The 21,612-nt window shown below is 38.3% G+C and overlaps 1 protein-coding gene across 6 annotated transcripts in view; it reads right to left on the bottom strand.

Moving 5' to 3' along the window:
• RCBTB2 (RCC1 and BTB domain containing protein 2) overlaps nucleotides 1-21,248 on the bottom strand; it is a 44,141-nt gene extending 22,893 nt beyond the window's left edge. The window contains exons 1-8 of one of the 6 annotated variants that reach the window (XM_063697373.1): nucleotides 21,045-21,247; nucleotides 12,735-12,833; nucleotides 10,393-10,488; nucleotides 9,983-10,047; nucleotides 3,672-3,827; nucleotides 3,291-3,441; nucleotides 817-983; nucleotides 104-262 (exon numbers count right to left, since the gene is read on the bottom strand). In XM_063697373.1, the coding sequence (XP_063553443.1) occupies nucleotides 104-262; nucleotides 817-983; nucleotides 3,291-3,441; nucleotides 3,672-3,827; nucleotides 9,983-10,024 (675 nt within the window). In that variant the 5' untranslated portion in view covers nucleotides 10,025-10,047; nucleotides 10,393-10,488; nucleotides 12,735-12,833; nucleotides 21,045-21,247. Of the gene's footprint in view, nucleotides 1-103; nucleotides 263-816; nucleotides 984-3,290; nucleotides 3,442-3,671; nucleotides 3,828-8,211; nucleotides 8,270-9,982; nucleotides 10,048-10,392; nucleotides 10,489-12,734; nucleotides 12,834-21,044 lie in introns of those variants that run through there. The other 5 variants (XM_055359826.2, XM_055359828.2, XM_004054503.5 and 2 more) reach the window with 5 other exon arrangements.
• Nucleotides 21,249-21,612: the final 364 nt, after the last annotated feature.

Here is a 21,612-nt window from a genome sequence, read left to right on the forward strand (position 1 = left end):
ACAAATGGCCAGCAAGTTGTCTGTTATGTGGGACATACCATACTGGCATGAGACTGATGTGGCAAACATGGTTTTTAAACAAGATGTAAAATAACTTCCTTACCTCCCCCGTGTCTACTACTGCCATGCAGCACATCTGCCCACATGCTATGGTCACAACTACTTTATTTTGTAGGCAGCCAGTGACTCTTCGAGGGATTGGCTGATTAACTGTTGATCCAGATCCTACCTGCCCAGAGTTATTATAACCCCAGGCAAATACCTGTTTAAAGGAAAGATCAGTAAATGAAACACATTAATTTATAAACTGTCTCAACTGGACACTGACATGTACTTGTGGCACCGAGTCTTTCCTCTCAAAGTGCTTCACATTCATAAATCCTCATAACACAGGCAGAGAAGTGTTTACAAAATGCATTCTTATACAATGTACATGATTTTATAAAATTAGGTTATTGGTGTTATCTATACAAACAGTAATAATTACTATTAAATAAAATGTAACACAAAAGTATCTACTTTGCCCCAGCCATCTTTTCCAGCATTTGGGGATTTTTCTTATTGCAAATAACCTCTTTACTACAGCAACAGAGAAGGAACAATACCTCCTTTTAAATTTTGCAATTATGGAAGACCTTACTACGTACAGGTAAATGTCACAACATCAACACCCTGACTGTGAATTGCTACCAAAAATAAGGCTGAATTTGAGGGAGGTGGTTATTTTAATCAAATGATTGTATTTCCAGGACTACTATAGAAGTCTACATAATCTTATTGAAAAAAATCAATGAGCTTTATGCTGACTGTTCTCACCTCTCCATCAGATGTTAGCACCAAAGAATGGTAAGACCCACAGGCAACTTCAATGACTTGTTTGTTTGACAGATTAGTAGAGATATGACAGGGCACTAAACCATGATTAGTTGTCCCATTGCCCAGCTGGCTATAAGCATTATGACCCCAGGTAAAGACTTCTCCTTCTGAAAATAAAAAGAAAGACAATCAGTTTTTTACAACATCTACTTCGTTATACGAAAATATATGTAGCACAGCTTCCACAAATGAAATCTAAAAATTCAGGTGCAAAAAGCTAATCAACTTCCCCATTCCACCAAAGTCATTCTACAAAAGAATCTATTTGGAAAGTATAAACTGCATTCTACCTCAAAGCAACAAGGTGAAATTTAAATGCATGCAGTTATAATAACTGGAAAATAAGTTTTTAATAAAGAGCAGAGAAAAGGCTGCTGGGAGTAATAGCAAAAACATTAGAATGAAGTCAAAAGATTATAAGGCCACCTAACTCCCCTAGGTCTTAATTTCCTTATCTTTAAAATAATCACCAAGTTGATTTTTAAAAATCTTTGTTATTATTTATTGGGTAGCATAATATACAGAAAAGTTAACAAAACATATATGTACAGTTTTATAAATTAGAAAGCACACACCCATGTACTACTACTTAAGTCAAGAAATATAACCTTATAATCACCCCCAAAAGGCCCTCACATATGCATCTTGCATACAAATGTTTAGTTTTTCCTGTTTTTGAAATTTAAATAGATGGAATCATACAGTTTGATTCATTTCATCTGTATTTTCCAGCATGTTGTCTCTTAGTGTTATATTCTGAAAGTGACTTCTCATTTATCTTCCGGTTTACTAATTTTACTAATTTGCTGTGTTCAAACTGCTACAAAATTTGTCCACTGAATTTTCATTTTGATAATCATATTGTTCATTTGGATCTTTTCAAATCTTCTATAATCCCTGCAGATTATTTTCAAGCTCATTTTAATTTCTTCAAATAATAAATACAGCTGTCTTATAATTGGTGTCTGATAATTTTAATGCCTGATATTTAGTAATCCGTTCTTGCTGTCTGTTGTTTCTTCTGGTTCCCATTCATGGTACCTTGTTTCCTTGCAGAGCAAGCCCCCCTTATCTGCAGGAGATACATTCTAAGACTCTCGTACTGAACCTGTATATACTGTTTTTCCCTATACGTATATACTTATGATAAAGTTTAATTTGTAAGTTAGGCATAGTAAGAGATTAACAACAATAACTAATAATCAAAGAGAACAATTACAAAATGTACTGTTCACAATGTCACAGATAGAAGATTTGTTCTTACCATAAATCTTAACAACCTCAGCATGGAAACTCTCCATTTTTCATTTAAAGCAAGAACTGTATGGTTTCTCTTTGGCATATCCAAATTGCAAGCATCACTACTCTTGCACTTTGGGGCCATTATTAAGTAAAATAAGGGTGACTTGAACACAAGCACTATGAAACCAAGAGAGTCAATCTAATAACTGAGACAGCTACTAAGTAACTAATGGGTGGGAGTGTCTATGGCAGAGACGCTGGACAAAGGGATGATTCATGTCCCAGGTGGGATGGAGCAAGATGGTGAAATATCACCCTACTCAGAATGGCACACAATTTAAAACTTATGAATTGTTTATTTTGGAAATTTTACATTTATACTTTCAGACCACAGTCAACTGCAGGTAACCGAAACTTGAGAAAGTAAAACCAAGGATAACGGAAGACTACTGTATATCTGGTTATCTCTGACTATGTGCTGCCTATTGCCACTGAACAATTATTTTGGTTAATTCTCTCAGGCCTAGGATAAAGGTGCCTTCCCCTAGAAAGGATCTGCATTAACTTCTATCATGCCCTTAAGGCACTTGCCATCCAGTACCTTGAATAAATTCAAGGGTTGAGATTTCTTGGACCGTTCAGTCTTGATGTGAATTAAACTACAAATCCATGGTTACAACCTTTTGGGGAGAAGTTTTATTTATTTTCTTCCTTTTTTCCTCCTTGCTTCACTCAGAGCAAGGAATTTTTCTAGTCAATCCCTTATGAAGTGGCTAATCCCTACTACTAATGCCAACTACAGCCATCAGTCACTCTTTAGTGTAAGAATCACAGAATGCTAAGAGTTGGTGGGGGGATGTTGGACACACGGTTTAGTCTTTCAATTCATAGATCAAGAATCCAAAGTTCAGACAGACTTGCCAAAGTCCACAATCAGTTCGTCAGTGTTTACTGGGCTTATAGCATTGTCATTCATACATCTAAAATGCCAATGATTCCTAGATTCCATCTGCCACATCACCTTATACTGGCATTCAGATACATTCATGTTTTATGGTATCCAAAACATAGTCAATTTCACAGGAAGAGCTAGCAACTCTCAACCTATTAAACAATGTTCTCAAGGGCAGCTGCGAATAAAGCTGAAATTCTACATGGGGTTCCTAGGTTACCTGTTGTTGCAAGGACAATATGTGGACCACTCCCATAGCTGAGGCAGGCTATTTTTTTGCCATTTAAAGAATCCAGTCTCCGAGGTTCAATGGTGCTCTGGACGTCACCTAACCCCAAACAGCCACAGCAGTTTGTGCCAAGCACAAAAATCTATGGGAAAAACCACTGTTAGTTCAAGCAGTTCTATTTCTAACAAATCTATAAATTACATCCAAACAGGAATCATCTTCCTTAAGCAAACTGCTTTTTTATAATAATAAATAAAACCTAATTTCCATGCTTTTTTTTTAACCTTTTATTCCTTAGTTCCCCCAAGATCTTCAATTTGGCAAATCCATTTCTAAAAATGTGAGTAGCTGATTTATTTTCTTCAAAATTACCTCATCATTTACTGTAGTGTATAAAACTTCATTGCCAGCACTGCCAAAGACACAAGCCTGACGAATTAACTGTAGTTCTTCTTCAGAACAAAGGGAAAAAATTGGCCACTTTCCCACATCTAACATCTTCAAAGATGACAGAGTAGCCTGTACTGGCTGAAAAGGAAAAAATATATGTTGAAATGACAAATTAAAAAGTGAATTTTCTCTGCCCCTTCAGTTCTGTAGAAGAGGGCGAACACTGGTTTTGGGAGGAACACACTGCATCCATTTTCGAAAGGCCTCTCGCAGCTGCAGGGATTGCCTCTGCCAGCTGCTTCCGGGCGGCTCACAGCCATCGAGCAGCGGAGGCCCGGATGGAACCAGGTCTCCCCTACTCATTGTCCTCAAGGACACAGGAGTCATCCAAAGCTGGGCTTCTGGGAACTGAATGTTCAGCAGATACTTTAAATATTGGCTATGTCTTAAAAGTAGCTGTGGAAACTAGGCTGGTTGTAAAAGCAAGAGAGACAGACAGAAAGAGAGAGAGAGAGAGCTGCCATATCATCTGCTGCCTAAGTCAAGAACAATGCTTGGTAAAGAACAACGCTGAAAGTGACACCAAGGAAATGGTCCGAAGTTTTAGTTCACGGGCAAGCTTTACTTGGCCTTCAGTTTAAGGAACTGGTGGGTTTCCTCATCCCTGAAGGAAGTTTGAGGGTTGACAGGAATTAACACCCAGAAAACACGTGTACTTGTTTGTTAAGGCAGCCGTAACAAAGTAGTGACAAACGAGGTGGCTTAACCAACAGAAATTTACTGTCTTATGGTTCTAGAAACTGGAAGTCCAAACTCAATGTATCAGCTAGCTAGCTCCTTCTGAGGGCTGTGAGGGAAGGATCTCTTCCAGGCTGTGCTTCTCAGCTTGTGGATGGCTGTCTTCTCCCTATGTCTGTTCACATCATCTCCCCCCATGCCCTGCATATCTCTGCATCTAAATTTCCCCTTTTTATAAGGACACCAATTATATTGGATTAAGGTCCACCCTAATGACCTCATCTTAACTAACCACATCTGCATTGACCCCATTTCCAAATAAGTTGCACTGTGAGGTACTGGCTGTTAGGACTTCAACACATAAATGTTGCAGGGTCACAATTAACCCCCTAACAGCATACATTAAGATCATGAGCACCCACACGCCTATAAGAGCAAGTTATAAATTTGTTTGAAAGAGTTTTACCTATTTGCTACTTAGGAGGCATTTTTATTGATATACTTTTCAACTTGCCAACATTTTGTAGGTTATAATAAGATACATAAACAGCCAATACGTCTATCAAATGGCATGTCTGTTATTTCCCACAGCATCAACAAACTTACACATTATTTAAAGCAACAAAGATTTTCTAAGGCCTCTCTTTCCCATCAGTTATTAAATCAACCTTACTGGGAATGCGGTCTGGTGTATAACTGAGTGGACTATCCACTTACCTTCTACAGATCTGAACACCTACTTGTCCCTTCCACCTTAGGAGAGCACAAGTCAGCAACTCTGCTCTTCTCAAGTCCACACTATTAACTTAGTAAGCCTCCCCTGTCCTCATTACCATGAATTTCTCTGGGGCCACCTTCACAGACTCCTGAGTACGCTTCAGGAGGACAGAGACCGAGTCTTTCACCACCATGTCATCCATCCCTTGAAAGGAGCTAACAATGCAATACCTACCTTTGTGTTGGTTAATGAACAAGTAAATGAATGGCTGTGACTCATTTCCAGATTCACAGACCTCCTTTCCATCTCATCCTCTGTAACTCCTTCACACGGAAGCCATTCCGAAAACTGGGCCCCAAATCCCTGCTCTCGGCTCCAAGCTCTCCATTTCTACTTCACCTGAGCCATATCATCAAACACAACTTTGTTACTAAGTCCTCAAACTTTTAAGTTTCCTTCTGATCACGGCCAACAGTATTAACTTGTATCCAAAGAAAAGTCTGCAGTCAGTAAAGGGAAGCTAGGATGCACAGAGCAGCTGTCCCAATGGCCACTGGACCTAAAGCAAAAACAAGCAGAGCCACCAGCTTTTTTCTTGTAAATAAAGCTCTGTTTTCAGGTTTCTATCTTTTCTGAATAATCTTCATGGCACTATTGAATGCTGTAGCTAAAAAGAGCTCAAAAGATAATTTTCTGAGAAACCCGAAGAAACCCCAGAGAGGAGCTGCAGTGGGTTGAATGGCTTCCCCGCAAAGTCCAGATCCACCCAGAACCTCAGAAGGTGACTTTGTTTGGAAATAGGGGCTTTGCAGATGTAATGAGTTAAGAAGGAGTCATACTGGATTAGAGTGGACCCTACGTCCAATGACTAGTGTCCTTAAAAGAAGACGAGAGGGTACACAGTGATGCACAGGGAAGAAGGCCAGGTGACAACAGACACAGGGACTGCAGTAATGCATCTGGAAGTCAAGGAGCAGCAAGGATTGCTGGGGGCCACCACCAGAAGCTGAGAAGATTCTTCCTGAGAGATATCAAGGGAGCATTGCCCTGATGATGCCTTGATTTCAGACTTCTAGCCTCCAGAACTGTGAGAAAAGAAATTTCTGTTGTTTGAATTGTAGTCATTTGTTACAGCAGCACAAAGAAACTAACAGAGAAGACAAGCAGCTTGTCCCTGCTATCAGCATCACCCTGTGAGTTAATGGCAGAGCATGTACCAGGGCTAAGCTCTCCTGATGCCAAATCTAGTCATGTTCCCTCACGTGCCACTTGGATCATAAGACCTTGCCCTAAGAAGGACACCTTCTGTTATCTTTTGGGCAACACCAACAGTTGGTTCTCCCATTCACTTTTGAAACAGTGCTTACTGTTTCTGCATTTACTTTAATTACAGAGTACTTTGCAAAAAAAAAAAAAAAAATATATATATATATACCTCTTAGAGGTAGGAAAATCCACAGGCATTTCCTACAGGACAACCTTAATTTGGAATTTGGAATTCAAAAAAAAATCTCACATATGTAAGAAGTTCCAGTTATATGCAAGTGTAAAACTATGTCCCCAATTTTATTATATATATAATTTTAGGAATACAGTGTTCTATGGTGATGTTACATTAATCGAGGAATCCAAGAATCTTTATTTAAAATTTGTATTTCTTCTCTATGACACTTGGTTTACTAAAAAAAGAGCAACTTGCCCAAGGCCACAATAGAGCTAAGGATGGAATTTTGTTACGTTAGCTTTTAGTTAAGCTTCTACTTTAAATTACCCCACCACCCAATATCGTGAAGAAATCTTATTTTCTATGAGGCCTTCATTTTTAATTTTTTTCCTATTTTAAGTCTGTAAATTTCCAAAAGAACAAGGTTTAGGAAGTGGAACAAGTATTTAATGTAGATGTTAATAATCTAATAATGTCTATATCTTATATCTTATTTCTGATCTTCACAACAATTGTAGGACATAGATATTATTATCCTCATGTTACCTATGAGGAAACTGGGGCACAGGGAGACTAAGTAATCTTTCAAGATCACTAGCTTCTCAGTGGATGAGCCAGATTAAAGCCCAGAGTTCTTTCCACATATCATCTGATTGTTGAGTAAAAAGTTTACATAAACTGTGATACTGCTGGTAGACCTAGTGTTTGCTTGCATCTGCAGGGCTTTGGCTATTCTCAGACTCCTTAAGGAACAGGCAGTAATACCTACTGTGGGTTGTCTTCCACAAACAGCACACATGGAAAGATACAATGACTGACTGCTATTTCATTTTTCCCTTGCAAGCAGAGTTTTATATTTCATCCTGCTCTGCTATAAAATCAAGTGGTTTTCTGGATGTCTAGAATCAGGCTGTAAATTCCAGCCAGCTCTCACATACCTGTCTACAAATGATTAGTTCTAGGCTTTCTTCCTGGCCCACCTGTATAAAAACCTATGGTACCCAGCCTGTAACTCTACTGGCTACTGGGATTCCAATGCGTGTGTTTTCTTTAATGAAACCTCCAGTCTGTAAGTTTTATGAAATGATGCTACAAGTCAAGAGAATGTGGGATCTGATAGTATCATTGACTAAGGTACAAAAATAAGACATGATCATTCCCTTCAAGGAGGTCACAATTTAATAGAAAACAAATAATTACAATATAACCTAAGTACAATAGAGATGTGAATCCATTGCTTTTAATTTCTGGCAGAAGGCTGGCTGTTGGAAGTTAGTCATCAAAGACTCAATTTTTAAGTTTGTTAGGGCAACTATTACATAGGGAACTGATGACTAAATTTATAAAATGCACGTATTTGCATTTTTTGAAGTACATATTTAATACAGGCTGAGCATCCCTAATTCAAAAATCTGAATCCAAAACCCAAAACTTTTTGAGCACCAATTATGATGTTCAAAGGCCCTGCTCAAAGGAAATGTTCATTAGAGCATTTCAGATTTCAGGTTTTCAGATTAAAGATACTCAACTGGTAAGTATAATGCAAATATTCAAAAATTAAAAAAAAAATCTGAAATCCAAACACTTCTGGTCCCAAGCATTTCGGATAAGGGATACTCTACCTGTGTCAGTCTCAAGGAATTACAGCATCTTTGTTCACAGAAGCAATATACATTCTTCTGTCCAGCACACTCATGAAACAATGTAGGATTCACACAATAGTCCCCCGTAGGAGCCTCAATCTATCTGCAGCCATTCTGCATGACAGCAGCTGTCTATGCAGAATGACCCAATCAACTCCGTGCCCAACTGTCAAGTAAGAAACTGGCTGAGCAAGAGCCAAGTATGGTCAAGAGAAAAATCTGTATGGGGAAAAAAGCACTACTAAGGAATGAGAGCATGGCAATATGGTGTCCCTAGAATTCAGTCCTGGTTTTGCACAGGTAATCTTCCTTACTGCAAATAACACTACTGCAGGTGATAATTAACCCAGACTGGCTTTCTTTTACTACTTTTCTCACATCTAGTCCACCTCCCCTTCCTTCAAGACCTGGCGTCTGTTTGAGAAATGTCAAGTAGTGAAATTTTAATATTAGCTCAAGGAAAACATAATTAAGGAAATACATCTGCCACAAAATTAGAGACCAAATTGCACTTTACTATTCCTTTGAGTGTGTGATACCTGTATAACTATGCTTCTCCAGCAATATGAAGAATCGAGTGTATAACCAAACTTCACTTAATTACAGACAGCTATCAAGTTGTTGCAATTCAATTTAAAATACAGTATATTTAAACAGAATCAAAATTACGTTAGGCATACCTAGCAAAAAAGAGTTAAGAAAAAATGCCAACACCTCAACTTTTGAGTACTTCCTAGCATTATAACACTTCATACATATTCATTATATTCATTATATCTTATAAATATATTCACTATGTAGTATTCATTATATCATATTCATTCATTCATTATAACACTTTGTATATATATTTGTATATGTTCAATCACTATGTAGTAATAATATAGTAATTTCATTGCTGATTCTGTGAATCTATTCTTTATTTTATGAAAGCTGTTCCTAGGAAAAATTAGGAATTTTTCTGTTAACATTTTTGTAGGACTCTCAAGTTCTATACATTACTTTTGTAAGCTACTTTTGGACTTTCCTACAAGGGCTCACAAATGAACACTTAAGTCTGCATACGGTAATGCTACAGTTTAGTTTCAAAAGCTTTGCCATCTTTGTATACAATGCTGGCTTTGCATAATTATTTACAGTTTTACTGAATTTTGACCCGATTTTATTAAATAATAGTGACAGTTAATATTAAGCTGTTAATAGCAATAAGCAGATATTATGTAAATTTAACAAAATAACACAAGATGCAAATCAATATGCGTGCAGGAAGATGTGAGGCTTTTAACAACAACTGGACACTGAGTAGACATAAGTTCGTTGACTGTCATGTTCAGATGTGATGAAGAAAGAAATTAAAGAATGTCTATGATGAAATGAGAACATATCATCTAAGATCAGACAGTTTATAATTTTAAAAATCTCTGGGAATGGGATACACATTGATCAACTCATAGCCTCTTGCAGGCCAGCACTGTCTGAAAGCAGGGGATGGCCTTTGCGCCTCATCTGTCACTGTCACCATCGCTGGGAGCCCTTTCTCTGAACCTGAGGTGTATCAGTTCCCTGCTGGCCCCTTCAGAATTCTCCATACCCACAACAATTATCTGTTGGCATCTCAGTGATTACACTGTGAGCCCCTCAAAGATAGATAGTATCTCATTGATTTTCCTATCGGTGACCAATAGGTGCTTCATGAAGTATGTTTCATGCAACAGAACACACATGCTCCAAGGGCATGATTTTTTCTAACCTTGCCACTGTCTCCAGAGAAAAGAGGAAGTTCTTCTTCCATATGGACTCAGTCCTGGGCAGTCCCTGAGGAAAAAGTATGTGGTAAAATCAGGATCCCTTATGTTCGATGGAACCAGGCAGGTTAAAATTACTTCACTTCTAATTAGCAGGGAAAATAAGTTAAGCTCAAATGTTGTGAAAGGAAGATAAAGGAATTAAGCTTTAGGCATGGGAATTAACAGCTATAAAACTCCAAAAATGTTTTAACTGTTCTGGAACTACTGGATGGCCTCTTACGGGAATCTTCCTGCTGAGGTCTGAAAAAGTAGTCTCAAAATTCACATGGGTCCTTAACTCTATAAAGGAAATCAGTAGAAAATTTTCATTTCAGAGTTGACTTCCTGTGATAAGGAAAAATAAATTTTAGACCTTTGTCAACTTTTCTCTGGGATTGGAAAGTTCCAAATCACGGGGAAGAGCGGACATCAATTCTCAGCTCCACAGAAGAATATATGATTTGCTAAGCTGGAAAAAAAAAGGAGAAATAAATGAAAATGATGAAAAAAATGAATGAATGTGGCTTTGTTATTCTGGACTTAATGAAAAATCTGAAACAACAGCCATCAAATATGTAGCAATGCACTAAATGTTCTTGCCTTAATAACCATGCCCATATCACCTACTTTCTACCAGGTAAAAGTAACAGCAGGAGCAGCTCTAGCAGAAGCTATGCAATATGTCTCGACTGTGGTTTAATCATTATGTAGTTAACTATTTCATCATTAAAAATAAATAAAAATAAAATATTCTCTCTCCTCCAAAAAGCAATTTAATAAGTCTGTATTTAATGATGTTGCTTTTTCTAATTGACGAGGTAGGGTCTATTTACTTGAATACAATCTATTATTTCAGGTACTAACATCAGAACATTTTATCTGGTATTTTCTACAGTAGAGTGAGAGCCTCATAATAGACAGATAAAAACAATAATCAAAATACGGCCAAGTCTAAACAGTGTTCCTTATCAATGTTTTCTATGCCCTTGAGGATATTAGTAATTTTTTTCCTCAGCTATAAAAAGACCTCTCAGAATACGAGAAATCATAATTTATTCAGAATTATTATAACTTAAAATTATGAAAATTAATAGCAAAGTATTACTTTCTAACATTTGGAAACAAGTAAAAAAGATGCTTGCTTTTAAGAAGATTACTTAGAAGTTTCTCACTTAAAAATTTATAAACCGATCTGATTGACAATATGGAAAGATATTCTGTCATTTTAATTAATACTTACTACATATTATCTATGGCATCTTAGCAGATCTGTTAAAATCCTAATTTTCTCTAAGACCCAGCATGACTGCCACTGAGATTTACATCAATGTGGATCCTGATTACCCAACTGGGCTGGGACCTCTTCTCTGTATTTCCACAGCACTTTTTGTTTTGTTTTTAACTACATTGAAGGCATTTTTCAAATTCTGCCTCATATGACAGTTATTCTTGTATGATGTACCTTCTCTATTAATTGGTAAGTTCTTCAAAAGGGCAGACGATTCCTTCATTGCTATAACCCACAGCCCATGGCTCAGAGTAAAACGCAACGTATTCATACAAAGCATCCTTAGAACCCAGCTTTTTGTATACTGGAACTGGCCTGTAACCAAAGTTCCCTCTCCTTCTGCCTCACCCTACCAGGAAACACTTTTTCCATATTTGCCCCAAGTTTACTGGAATAAAAAATAAAAGGAGAGGAGAAGAGGGAGAGAAGAGAAAAAAGGAGAAGGGACCAAGTAGAGATGTGACTGCCCCTCACTGCACTACCCTGGGCCCCTTTCGTTCCTAGCAGAAGGGAAATCTTGCTAATGTGCTAAAATCATGAAAAACTGATCCTGGGCTTTTGAGTAGGAAATAACCTCTTTTCAGTGTCTTTTATCAATTTCAAGTAAAATTAAACTCTTTAAAATTAGAATGGTAGGAAAACAGGCCATTCTGTTTATCTGACATCAGGTTAAGACATAATTCTATGTATGTCATGGAAATTACCACATTCAAAGAAATGACGTGCAGGATTCAAACTGAATGAAATGTAAGATTAACATAATTTCATATTTGTCAATCAGAAAGTCCTTCAAGATTTAAAAATAAATCAAGATTAATTACTATTGTATAATACTATTAAAAAGTGTTTTGAATTTTTTAGCATTGTGGGAGATGGTTGGCTTTTTTTTTTACATTATTTCAATGTGATGCATACATAATAAAGAAAACTATCATCCCCAATTTGCATGTATAGTTTGTGCACTACACGTGGAGATTACCTTACCCTGTTATCCATGTGATTTCACCAGGCTATTAACAATATGTTGATATATATACTTAAAATAACAATTCACAATATACATACAGAAAGCCATATCCATGATGTGATAAAATGTATTCTAAATAACAACAGCAATAACAACAGTAAAAATAAAGTTATTCTGTGCCAGGCACTAAGTGCCTCACCTTATTTAATCTTTATAATATCCAAATGAAACAGGTTAATCATTGCCTCCATTTTATTCACACATTTCAGTAACGTGACCAATAGTCACCAACCAATCAGTGTCAGAGCCAGTATTTGAACCAGGGCTATTCCAAAGCCCTTGTTTTGGGACCCTCCACTGTATTTCAGGGCTAGATACTTTAAGTTTTTCTTGTGTACATTCTCAACAGTTTTATTTTATACTGACTGGCTGGGAGCATTCCCTCCAAAAACTTTTGTACCTGATTGTTTTAAATTTCTGGAACCCAGTATTCAGTCATCTTTAATCCTGTTCCTTTTAGATCCTTGTAAAGTTGTCTTCTAGAGCAAAGTTAATGTGACTGGAAATATAAATACACAAATAAATTCTATTAGAGAAAAACAGAAGGAAAAGAATATACTGTCTTGCACATTTAACAATCCATTCTTTATCTGAGAAAAATACAGCTTAAAAATTGTATCTGTGCTATCTACTATTAAAAAGTCAGCAGCAGAGATGCTCTATTATAAAAATACTAAAGTTATAAAATGTAACTTTAGAATATCATACTTTATAAGCTTCAGGAGAGGGTTTCAACAATTTGGACACTGAAACACATGAAAAAATGCACACTAAGGAGAATTTAATCTATAGTATTTCCATATGGAAAATAAAAGAGAATCCATGTGGAAATGTAAAAAAAAGCAAAACTTTCAAACTTTTAGAAGTATAGAAATATATTTATGACTTCAGAGCAGTTAAAGATTTCATACATAAGACAGGAAAGCATAAAACACAAAGAAAAGAGCAGTAAACTTGAACAAAGGGAAAAATATGCCACAGAATGGGGGAAGATATTTGTAACATACATAATGCACAGCTTGGAAAGGATCCATACACAAAATATATAAAGAATGCCTGCAAATCAGTAAGAATAAAACAAACGACACAATTCAAAAGTGAGCAAAGGATTCATGTTATATATATATATATATATATATATATATTCAGTTATATATGTATATATAACTGAAATTTCACAAAATAATTCTTACTCCTCCTACATGAGATGGCTGATATCTTTTCCATTTTTCTACTTTATGCTATTTTATTCTACCCTACTCTATCCTATTTTATCCTGTTCAATTTCATTTTAAAAGAAAATGCTGATCTCAGCCCACTAATTTCCAGATCACTAACAAGTCCTGCAATTTTAGCAACACTGCCCTAGATAAACTCTAGAGCATACACACAAATATTCCCAATAGCAAAAAGCAAGAAAGAACAAATTGATCAACAAAACCAATAAACTGTGGCATATGCATACTATATAGCTATTAAAATAAATTATCTAGAATCAAAACAGGTATATCTACAAAACAATGTTCACCAAAATCACTAAGTCACAAAATGATACATATGGTATCATTTGATAACATTTGATATTTTATAACATTTTAAAACATGCAGAAGACAGTACTATTTTAATGTGTTATGGATACCAACATATGCATGGCTAGACTTTGATGGGAATTTTTTCATGGGGAAGTTTTGGTGGAGGGAATACCAAAGACAAAAGGTCCCATGTGACTCTGTCAATGAATTGGTATGCTACGGCTTTTCCATCTGACAGATGGTTTTCAAGATTTTAAGCTTAAATTAATCATCTCAGGATGGAGAGATTAAGGTTACCCAATGTTAAAGAAAATAAACTCTTAAAATGAGAATTCTATCATTCTAATTTTGCCTTTACCAAGGACATGGAAATTCAATAAACGTTTGGTAATGAAAACTCATAAACTATAATTTCTTTAGCCATCTGTAAAATAAAATTGAATCAATACCCTAGGAAGGCCAGGCATGGTGGCTCACACCTGTAATCCCAGCACTTTGAGGATCGCTTGAGGCCCCCAAAAGTTTGAGACTAGCCTGGGCAACATAGGAAGACACCGTCTCTACAGAAAACTTAAAAATTAGCTACAGGTGGTAGTACACGCCTGTAGTCCCAGCTACTCGGGAGGCTAAGATAGGTGGATCGCTTGAACCCAGGATGTGGAGGCTGTGGTGAACCATGATCACACCACTGCACTCAGCCCGGGTGACAAAGATCTTATCTCAAAAAATAAAAAATAAATAATTTTTTTAATGAGCTACGATCACACCACTGCACATTAGCCTAAGCAACAGAGCAAGACTCTGTCTCTAAGAAAATAAAAATAGCCTGGGCGCGGTGGCTCATGCCTGTAATCTCAACACTTTGGGAAGCAGAGATGGGAGGATTAATGGAGGTCAGAAGTTTGGAGACCAGCCTGGCCAACATGGTGAAACCCCATCCCTACTAAAAATACAAAAATTAGCCAGGCGTAAGAGTGTGTGCCTGTAGTCCCAGCTACTTGGGAGGCTGAGGCAAGAGAATCACTTGAACTTGGGAGGCAGAGGTTACAGTGATCCAAGATCACACCACTGCACTCCAGCCTGGGTGACAGAGTGAGACTCCATCTCAAAATATAATAATAATAAATAGATTTTTTAAATAGGAGGATTAAATAACATATCCAATGAGTAGCATTTATACTATTGTACCTGTAAGAAAAATCCAAAATAGTTAAAAAAATGTTTAATATCAGTGTATTAAAATGGCAAAAATGTGCTTTCTACTTATGGTCTAAATCTGCTTACAAATGTCCCCCCTTTTCTGCATAGGAGGGCAATGTTTCTTGTAGAGCCAGGGCAGAAGCTGGAAACAGTATTGGGAAGATTTTCTTCATAGTGACAGTGTTACAGCATAAGATCATCTCATATCATCTTACTATAGGATGACAGTAATATTATCTTACTATCTTACTGTGTGTTACTTTATTAGTTTTTCCCTTACATGTTTGTTTTGGGATATATGACTTGGCTCATATATATATATATATATGATATATAGTTATTTATATTAAAAGGTGCTTTGTTCTTTGCAAAACAGTCTCTTATGTTATTTCCTCATTTTATTAAAATGTAACCTAAAACTGTTTTTACAGAATCTTATTGTACTAATGTTTGCCTTGCAATATAAATAGAAAATGGAATGATAAGTAACCTCTCCAAGCAGAGGTTCCTGCCACTGATCTCTGTCTTTAAAGGTTCCAAATGGAACACTCGGTGGCCAGTAGTTCAAGTCTGTACAAAAGTAATGTTTCAAAGCCAAATATATATCAAGTAAGGTAATCTGTCACATGACATTTCCTATTTCAGCTGTTTTCCTAATTGTACGGTTCACTAATTTATTTTTAAAGTATCCCTGTTTGGGGCAGATAACTCCTTATTTCTATATATTCTATGTTGAGAGTTTTCTCTACACTTTTAAAAACTACACAGTTGAAGACTACTGAACAAGGGGACACTCTTTTGATAATGTGATAAACACATTCATTCTTAATCCTCACATAAAGTCAAATAATTCATTTGCCTGTACAAAAGATATAACAGGCAGTCTGTACATATTATTTGTGGTAAAGTAATCAGTATTAATCAGTGTGTCTGCTACACAATGTGTTATATTACTCGGTAATACCTCTGACCTAAAAAATGAGTTAAGCTGATTATGGGACATAGGTTCATTTGCCTAATTCATTCAACAAATATTAATTCAGTGCCTGCAGTAGGCACTGAATTGAAAGCAAATACATGAGAGCAAACAGAATAACATAGAGCAAAACAATATCCAGCTCTCTTAGGGACTTCTGTCCACATTACCCCAACCCAATGGTAGGTTTTAAATGCTGATATTTTGCAGTTAATCACGGGCTTCTAAATGCTAATAATTCTTAGAAGTGATTACAGAAGAAGGGGTGAAAAAAAAATAGCAATTCCTGCAGAGAAGTCCCAGTATTACATATTTTAAAATTCAACTTAATGAGATCAACTCTAAAGCTATGCTTGAGAAACACATTAATATTTTTAGAATTCTCTCAATATAGAACTCTATGCTTAAAATTATCCCATCTGGGTGGGTAACACATTTGATGATGCTTTTATAATCAAAAGAAACAGGAAATTAAATAATATCAATATCTTTTAGGGTACCAGCATGCAGTTTACAGCATCAGTGTGTTAATGAGCTGCAGACCACATAAATTTCAATAGGATAATGATGGTTCCCAAATATCTCCTTAGGTGAGTCATTAGATAGTATCTTTAATAGCTTTTTAAGGGTCATCTTCAAGTCATAAATAATATAAATACATATACAATAAAACATGATCCCAGTTTTCACTTGCAAAAAGGGATAGTGTTAGCTGTAATATTAGCTCCACTTAAATGAGATGTCTAAAATCAATGACAAGTAACAGTAAAATACCTACATGGCTAATTAAAATGGAACAATTATAAACAGGACAGACAAAACTAAAACACTAAAAGCATAACTAAAACTAGCACACAACCTCAAAGGAAATGGTATTGTCATATGTTCATGAAAAACAGAAAACTGTTGTGTAGAATACAGAAACCCTGTTGCTATTTTAATTATTTGTTTTTTTAAAAAGTTTTCCAAATTTCAACAAGAGTGATGAGTCAGATCTTCAGTACAAAGCAAAGCGGTATTTAATTGAAAAGATTACTGAGCTTGACAACTTTGGTCTTTTCAGCCACACACGGCAAAAGTGTCATTTTCAAATATGAAAAATAACCAATATAAATGATAAAAATATTTTTAAGTTGTTATATGCACTAATGTGAGTTGAGACTTGAGATCTCATTTGTAAATCCATTTTAAATCTAGGTCCTTATAGATTTAATCCAATTTTTCAAAAAAAAAATCTTAACACACCTGCTACAGAGATCCTAATTGTTAAAGATCTTTGACCCACAGCATATATATTCCTTCAACATGGCAGGCCCTCTTGGCCTTGGCTCATTTCCCCTTGAGATTGGTTTTGTTCAGTATTATATACATGCATACACGCAGCATAATACAGGACATATTATAATGCAGTCAAAATTTATGTTTTATTCACATACTATCTCCTACTGCTACTTGTTAGCTCAAAACATCTTCCATAGGGAGATAGACATAAGAGATATTAGCTCAGGCCAATTAGCAAGGCTGAAGACGTAAAAGAAACCCACTCTAATGTCAAATTAATGCTGAAAAATTATTATGGTTTAAGTTTGCTGGAAACTTTCACGTTGTTAGAATGTGATCACCATGTGAACTAGATACATGTTCCTTCCAGACAATGAAAGCTGGAAGTATCATCTCAGCCTTCCACTGATGGACATTATCAATATCCCTTACCAGGAGGCAAGCCATCCACTCCTTTGAAGTAAAATCTCCAAGTAGAACTCTCTTTTAGTCTTTAACAAGAGTCCTTAATGTCACTCTGTAACCCCAATAATTCCTGGTCTCCAATCTGCCTTTTCCTGGACAATTTTAATCTGTAGCAATATTTATTTATTTATTTATGAGATGGGGTCTTACTCTATTGCCCAGACTGGAGTGCAATGGTGTGATCATGACTCACTGCAGCCTCAACCTTCCCGGCTCCAGTGATCCTCACACTACAGCCTCCCAAGTATCTGAAACTACAGGTGTGTGCCACCATGCCTGGCTCATTTTTCTTTTTGTTCGTTTTTCTGTAGAGACAGAGTTCTGCCATATTGTCCCGGCTGGTCTCTAACTCCTGGGCTCAAGAAGATTTGACTGCCTCGGTCTCCCAAAGCGCTGGGATTACAGGTGAGCCACCGCGCCCGGCCTGATTTGTAGTAATTTAAATCCAAGTAAACCTCAACAGTAGCAGTATCTTGGGGCATTTAAATTTTACCTTAACCAACTGATAGAACCAAACTTGAATATGACAATTTCATAGGGCATAAGCAAATTCCATGGACTCCTTACATTTATGGTCCTAGATTAATAATATTTTGGTGTTTGAACAGAGTTTGTAATCTATGTAAGTAAAGGACATGAGGGCAAACACACTTTACTTTCTAAAATTATTCCTCTCCATCACCCTCTTTCTCTAAGCCTTCTTTAATTATGGATTGAAATTTAGTTAGGTCTATCTCGTTCATTCAGATACCTCTAAGAGAGGTCATTTAATACCTTATAGCATAACATCACACCAGGTGATTTAAGCTCCTCTCCTACACAGTTTCAAATACAGAAAAGCAATGACCATTCTTAGAAAAGATCTTCACTAGTCATCCACAGTCAGAGGGACATTTAGAAGCAATTGCAAAAACTGTGGAGACAACGTACAGTTTTTCTCAGCACAATTTACATAGATGTCTGGCTAGCTCTTCCTTGTAAAAGTCCATTGTCTTCATTTGATGTGCTAAGTTAAACTGTAAACTCCTGAATAATTTGAACTCTTATTTGGGAAAAAAATGTTTTTTCACCTATATACTACAAAAAATGGTGACGTTTATCACAAGGGTCATGCCGTGGGCTCCCATAAAAGACATTGTAGAGCACGGTAAAGAACGTTTTCTCCCAGAAGAACATTTACTTCTAAAACCCAGTTCCCCATGTTAAACCACCTTTGGTTTATCCCTCAGACTCACCGTACCCATGATGTTTAAAATTGCAACCCACAGCTGCACTCCCAATTCCCTTTCTCTGTTCTCCTTTTTCATTTTTTCATAGCATTTGTACTTTTCTAACCTAATATACAAATATGTTTTTTATCATTCTTTGCTAGAATGTAAGCTCCAGAGGGAAGGGATCTTTGTCTCTTTTGTTCATTGATGCATCCCAAGCAACAAGGACAGGACGTGATAGAAAATCAATTTTTGTTGAATAGATGAATGAATCTAGGTTGAGTTCAGTAAAAAAAATCTCTGGAGTAAGTTAGTTTCCAATTTTATTTCTACAATGAACAAATACCTTCTGAGCTTCAATTATGGTGGAGATAGATTGATCATACCCTTACATATATATAATGTCAGATGGTGATTAAGTGCTACAAAGCCGAACCAGCAGTACAAGAGTTTGGAGAGCCAGACATTTTAGGTGAGGTAGTCACCTCTCTGAAATGATGGCAATTGTTTCAAGACTTAAATAAAGTTCTGTGCCATGCAGATTTGCGAAGAGTGGGAAAGTGAGCATTGAGCATACTGGAAATACCAAACGCAGACGCCCTGGGATGAGGGTCCGCTTGGCGAGCCCAGCAAGAGCAATAAGGCCTGAGTGGTGGAAGTGGGGTATGCAAGAACGTATCATCCTTGTTGCTTTTACCTGCTGCTTAATAACACGCATGTACTGTCTAGCAGGAAATAAAGAGATTACGTTTCACCTAGAGTACTCGTTCTCTGAGCCTAAGTGGCTCTTCTATTCCAGCCCCCAAATATCTGTATCAGCACTTCATATAAGATTACAAAGCACAGAGTAATGACATTGTTAGAAACTCTTCACAGTAGCCCCAGGAGTCACGAAACTGACTTAACTAAGACCCACTGTCTAGTAAGGTGTAAAACCCAGCAGGAACGCAATACTAGGAAGGTGCAAAGCCAGGAGGCTCAGTAAACGTTAAACAGTGTCTGGGGGAAAGAGCAACGATCCAGAGCACTGTTTGTGAACTCAACCACTTTTATTCAGCTCTGACAAGGTAAGTCGCCAAGCGCGGTACAAAGTAGCTCCACGAAATGCGTTTTGTTATAGTCCTGGTCTCGACTGTTGCAACATTTTATGTAATTTTTGCAAAGAACAAAAGCAAAAAGTTCATTCTAAATTCGCCTTCCAACTCAGTTCTTTCTCCGCCAAGACGGAGCACTTGGAAAGTTTTCAATGTCTGAAAACCTCTATTTCCAGGGCTGAGCAGAGCAGTATGTTGCGGCTTAAGACGCTCGGCGATTTCTTCCAATCCCTCCACAGTTCCAAAACGGCTTCGCCTAACAAAGTCAAACTTTTCGCGCTATTCCTGGACATCAGGACCAAATGTCGAAAGCATATACTGCCACTGAGTTAGTGAGCCGGGCCGGTGCCCGGGAGGTGGGGTACTAGATTTATGGGACGGGAGCCTAGGGGTCGAGGCCACAGAAATGAAAACATCGGCAACATATGCAGTGCAGCGAGTGGGTTAGGAGGGAGAAACTTCAGGCAGGACGCTCCCTCGGGACCTGTGACGCCCCCCAGCCACACCAGACGCGGGAGCTTAGGATGAGAGCCGCCTCCGAGCAAATGATCACCCTGGAACGACGCCAAACGCGACCCCTACCACAGGACTCGCGCATGCGCAGCGCAGCCTGGGCCGGCGGCCTGGGCAGGATGTAGTCGCAGAGCGGCGCACCGGGACCACGCCAGCGGAATTGCGCATGCGCAGGGCCGCCTCTGCCTGCGGCCTGGGCTGGGTGTAGCCCCAGAACCTAGCTCTTAACTCCCGCCAGCAGTTTTACGCATGCGCGACGACGCCTAGGCCTGTGGCACGGTCGCGGCTCTAGTCCCCTGGGCCCCTCAGCTGTCTCTGGCGGGGAGGTCGGGCCGCAGGGGCGGGGAGGGGTGGCCTGCCCCAGTGGTACCTGACAGCATCCCACGTCACGGCCGCGATCCCCCTCGGCCTCCCACACCACTCCTCCACCCTCTTACCTCCTCGCAGGCCGGAGCCTTGTCCGCTCCGCCTCCTGGGTAGCGGTTACTGCACGGTCAGGGGCCCGGCGCCGCGACGAGTTGGCGCCTCCCCCTGAAACGGCCCGGCCTCGGCGGGATGCGCTCGGGTGCCCGGCCGAGAGGGAAACGAAGGGAGCGCAGACGAGAGGAGGGGGCTGGCGACGGCGTCTCGCCCCTCCTTTCCTCCCTAGGCTGCCCACTGCCGCCCCTCCCCTTTCTCGCAGACGCCCCCTCCCCTCGGAGTTGACCCCCGGGAGTCTCCCATTGGGGCCGCCTCCGCTTTTCCAGGGAGTTCCTCCGTGGGTCACCCCCACCTTCTCCAGGGTTATGTTCTCGCAAATTTGGGGAATTTGTGGATACCCGACCTAGAAGGATGAGGCGTGTATGATGCTGAGAGCAACCTTTTCCACAGCCCCTCTCCTCCAGCCTGCCCCAGCTTTTCTTCTATTGCTGGCCCCTCTATCTGGGAGCTCCGATCACTTCACGTTTTCACCCCATTGCTGTGGGGCGGAAGTCTTGTAGCCCCCTGTAGTACAAATGCTGAAAT

This window comes from Gorilla gorilla, chromosome 14 (assembly GCF_029281585.2).
Source record: "Gorilla gorilla gorilla isolate KB3781 chromosome 14, NHGRI_mGorGor1-v2.1_pri, whole genome shotgun sequence".
Taxonomy (NCBI): Eukaryota; Metazoa; Chordata; class Mammalia; order Primates; family Hominidae; genus Gorilla; species Gorilla gorilla.